This window comes from Nanorana parkeri, unplaced genomic scaffold, assembly GCF_000935625.1.
Source record: "Nanorana parkeri isolate BGI_ZX_2015 unplaced genomic scaffold, ASM93562v1 scaffold1169, whole genome shotgun sequence".
In the NCBI taxonomy this organism is placed as follows: domain Eukaryota; kingdom Metazoa; phylum Chordata; class Amphibia; order Anura; family Dicroglossidae; genus Nanorana; species Nanorana parkeri.
In genome coordinates, this window is record NW_017307437.1 from 92620 (window position 1) to 96504 (window position 3885).

A 3885-nucleotide genomic window follows, 5' to 3' on the forward strand; every position below is an offset into this window, starting at 1 on the left:
GGGCGGGCGGGGGGGAGGGAGTTGCGGCCGGTCTTCACATGTAAAATTTTAATATATGTGCAGCTACCCCAAAAGTAAGACCTAGCGGATCTCTGTAATATAAGACCAACCACCGAACTAGGTCTTATTTTCGGGATGGGTCTTACCTTCGGGGAAACACGGTATGAGCAGACAAGTTCTTAAACTCTAATGTACTTTCAATAGCTATATCATTAATAAAATCCATTACTCACCAACTTTTAGGCGAAGTCCTTTTCGAACTGGATCACTCAGCTTCCTGGCTGAAAACGCATCCAATCACCTTCTTACTGTTTAAGATTACATTTGAATCTAACTACTGTACACTGATGCATCTGGTAAAGATGTCATGTGACCATGATTTCAAAGGGATGATGTACTCACTGATTGGACCGATCTTAAATTGTTGTCTGTAATCTTCTGATGTAATGAAGTTTTAATAATTTACGTTTGTTGCCTTTTGTTCAATGCCCCCCCAAAAAAGATTTGCATAGACCACACAGCGTAGTTATGTGGCACCATAACATTGACGATGATAAATATTTGAGCATCAACATGAAATGTCCATAATGAGGTCATTACACAGTAGAGAAGAGTTCCAGAAAAGTTCCAGAAGACGTGTTAATTACTGTTTATAGAGATACAATTAATGATTCAGTACAACAGCAACAAATTCCCAGCACACTCACCAGCCAGCCTGCAAAAAAACACTTTCACACTACTAAGGTTAAAAACAGATGCACGTCTTCTGCAGAATATGTGGAAGCCGCACGGCCTCGTCAAGGCCCTTCTGTGTAGTGTGGTCCTAGCTAGGGATGCACCGATGACGGTTTTTGGGTATCGAGTACGAGTACAGGTATTTTTTTTATCCAGTACTCGCCGATACCGAAGTCCCATTCAGGAAGCCAGGCGGTGTGTAATGACTCTCCACCTGGCTTCCTGTTTCGCCAGGAGGCCGGGCGGCGTGTATAGACTCGCCACCAGGAATAGCAGGGGAGACCCCCCCCCCATGCTTCTTGTCACTAGGTGTAATGACGCAGCGCCAGGCTGCTTGATTGGCCGGGAAGCCGGCTTCATGCTCCCACATCACCTCATGACGAGAGAGCATGGAGTTGGCTTCCCGGCCAATCAGAAAGCCGGGCGCCGCATCATTACATGGCACCCGGCTTCCTGATTGGCCAGCTTCCCGACCAATCAGGAAGCCAGGCAGTGAGTTATTACACACTGCCTGGCTTCCTGATTGGCCGGGATGCCGCCTCCATGCTCCCTCGTCTTGTGACGAGGGAGCATGGAGGCAGCTTCCCAGCCAATCAGGAAGCCAGGCAGTGTTTAATTATTCGCTACCCGGCTTCCTGATACTGGAAGTATCGGGCTAGGCATCGGAGCATGTGGGCGAGTACGAGTACTCGCCCAAATACTTGGCACCGATACCGATACTAGTATCGGTATCGGTGCATCCCTAGTCCTAACTCTAATCTAAGAGCGCCTCCATCTTGGAGCATATATCGCAAAGACTAAGACCTGTTTTTTAACCTTAGTAGTTAGTGTTTTTGTTTTTTGCAGCCTGGCTGGTGAGTGTGCTGGGGAATTTTTTGCTATTGTACTGTTTAAAGCCTAATGTCTGTGTCCCCGTTTGTGTGAATAACTCTCTCTGTTTGTCCTGGTGACCATTGTCACTGCAAAAGAAGGTGATGGGAAAATCCAAGACATTATGGCTGAACAGGAGGAGAGGGCAAATCTTCCATTGAGGACACGTGTTCCAGTAACAAATTCCCTCTGGAGGGATTTCCTATGACGTCCTGTTGTGCCTCCAGGACAGGAATGGAAATCTCCTCAATGGGTCATAGACGGCGACCCCAAAAAAACCCTTACGGAGAAATGGCTTTAGAGGTACGTTAATTGAAACCAGCAGAAAGGGTTTTGTGTACATAAGTGTCCGACTAAGAATGAAATATGATGAGAGCATGGTGATTTTAGGGGAAAAAAACAGACCTGTTGAGATTAGAAATGTAAACAATGGGGGGATTTATCAAAACTGGAGCAGACAGAATCTGGAGCAGTTGCCTATGGGAACCTTCTCTCTTAAGTTTGTTTATTTAAGCTTTGAAAATGAAAGCTGGATGCTGATTGGTTGCCATGCACAGCTGTTCCAGATTTTGTCTACTCCAGTTTTGATAAATTCCCCTCAATGTGTTTCAGGTCCTTCAAAAATGCTTCACAAAGCTGTAAAATACAGACGGAACCTTGGAGAAAAGAGACTCTCACAGCAAGCTCATGATTGAGGCTGTGAATGGAATATTTGGTGGACTGCTGAAACTCCACGTACCTTCGCTGCATGACAGTGATCCCACCTTGGGACAAGGCTTTGCTGTTGGCCATGTGCAACAACCAGATCTCTTTGTGGGTGAAAAGTCGAATACTGAAAGCTTTCTCCAACAGCTTCTCTACACAGAAATGTTGGGAGATGTTCTTCACAAAATTCTGAATGTCGGACCTGATGTCCTGTCCTACGTAGTCAACTTGGAGTTTGTACTGTTTGAGCAGGGCTAGAGCCACCCTGTACAAGACTTTGTTGCCCTCGAGAAGAAAAACGTCAAAGACCCTAACAGCGTACTCAAAGGGTAGATCACCAAAAACCCATGTTTGCCAGTCGGAGAAGACATCTGAGGAATTTTCACAGTTGGTAGCGATGAATTTATGACCAGCTTGGCAATATTTCTTGGCTAAGTCGCCAAAGGCCATGCTTGAGGCTTCGTAGGACAGAAAGCTTTGCTCAATGTAAGACTTGTGTGGATCAGTGCAGGAGATGAGGCGGCAGACCTTCTCGAAACACTCCGCCTCATCTTCGCTGAAGTGCATCAAGAGCGCCACCACTGCCGGCAAGGAGGGAGAATAGGTGATGTCCGGATACTGGTTACCGATACAGATCAGCACCTTCTTCACGGCCATCTCTCCTCTAGCGTTGAGGCAGTACATAGGCAGAAGACAACCGTCCACGAACTCTGGCAAAGGATGGTCAAGTGGGCCACCATGACCGAAAAGCCTCTCGGCTATATCATGGTAAACCGTGCCATTGGGTGTGAATATCCGGCAGTTGATGTTCTTGATGATCTTGTTGTAGGCCTCGGATCTCAGGGTTCTATGGCCGGCCCAAGTGCCCTCTCTGGCCATCCGCTTCAGTTCCTTGGCAGAGAAGGGAATTTCCAGATGTGAAGGACTCTGCTTCTGAGGCTTGATGGAGAACAGATCCCAGTCCACAAAGTGCCCACAGTCGGCATAGGAAGAAGTATCGATATCCCAGGCATTGTCGTCTGGGGTAACAATGATCGGCAGGGAGCAAAAGTCACTCATACCTGTTCAATGAGATGAAAATAGAAAAAAGATATTTTATGAAGATAAAATTAGTTTTTATCAATGGAAAACCCTAATACTGTAGGACATTCAGTTTGCTAAAGCAACGGTTATTGCAAATCATTGCCGTGTTCTATTTTTTCCATAAAATACTGTTTTCACCTCTTTTTTTTTTAAATTCTTTTTTGCATCTAATGTTTTCCAGCCTCTTTCAGTCACTTCCTGTCTACATGCACTCGCTCCACCGTCTGTGGCACATCATAGCTCTTGATCATCTTCCTGGTAGTGACAATGATGGACCACGCCGGCTCAATGTGTCACCATGGCTGTTTTTGGTACCCATCAGAGGTGCATGTGACAGGGCAGAGCCTTAGCGAGCTCCTTTTGCGCCCCAAGGTAAGAACAGAAAATGATGTCCCCCCAACAGACGTGTGATGTCACCAGACGCTGCACATGCGCGGCTTCATGTGACATCATGCGCCTCATGCGCCCCGCCTCTGGGACGGCGCGGGGGGG

General features: G+C 46.7%; 1 protein-coding gene across 1 annotated transcript in view; it reads right to left on the reverse strand.

The window, feature by feature from the left end:
* The window catches only part of LOC108796778 (TBC1 domain family member 24-like), a 15318-nt gene that overhangs the window by 7538 nt on the left and 3895 nt on the right, over positions 1 to 3885 (reverse strand). The window contains exon 2 of the mRNA XM_018568300.1: positions 2345 to 3371. Within this exon, the coding sequence (XP_018423802.1) occupies positions 2345 to 3369 (1025 nt within the window). The 5' untranslated portion in view covers positions 3370 to 3371. The remainder of the gene's footprint in view (positions 1 to 2344; positions 3372 to 3885) is intronic.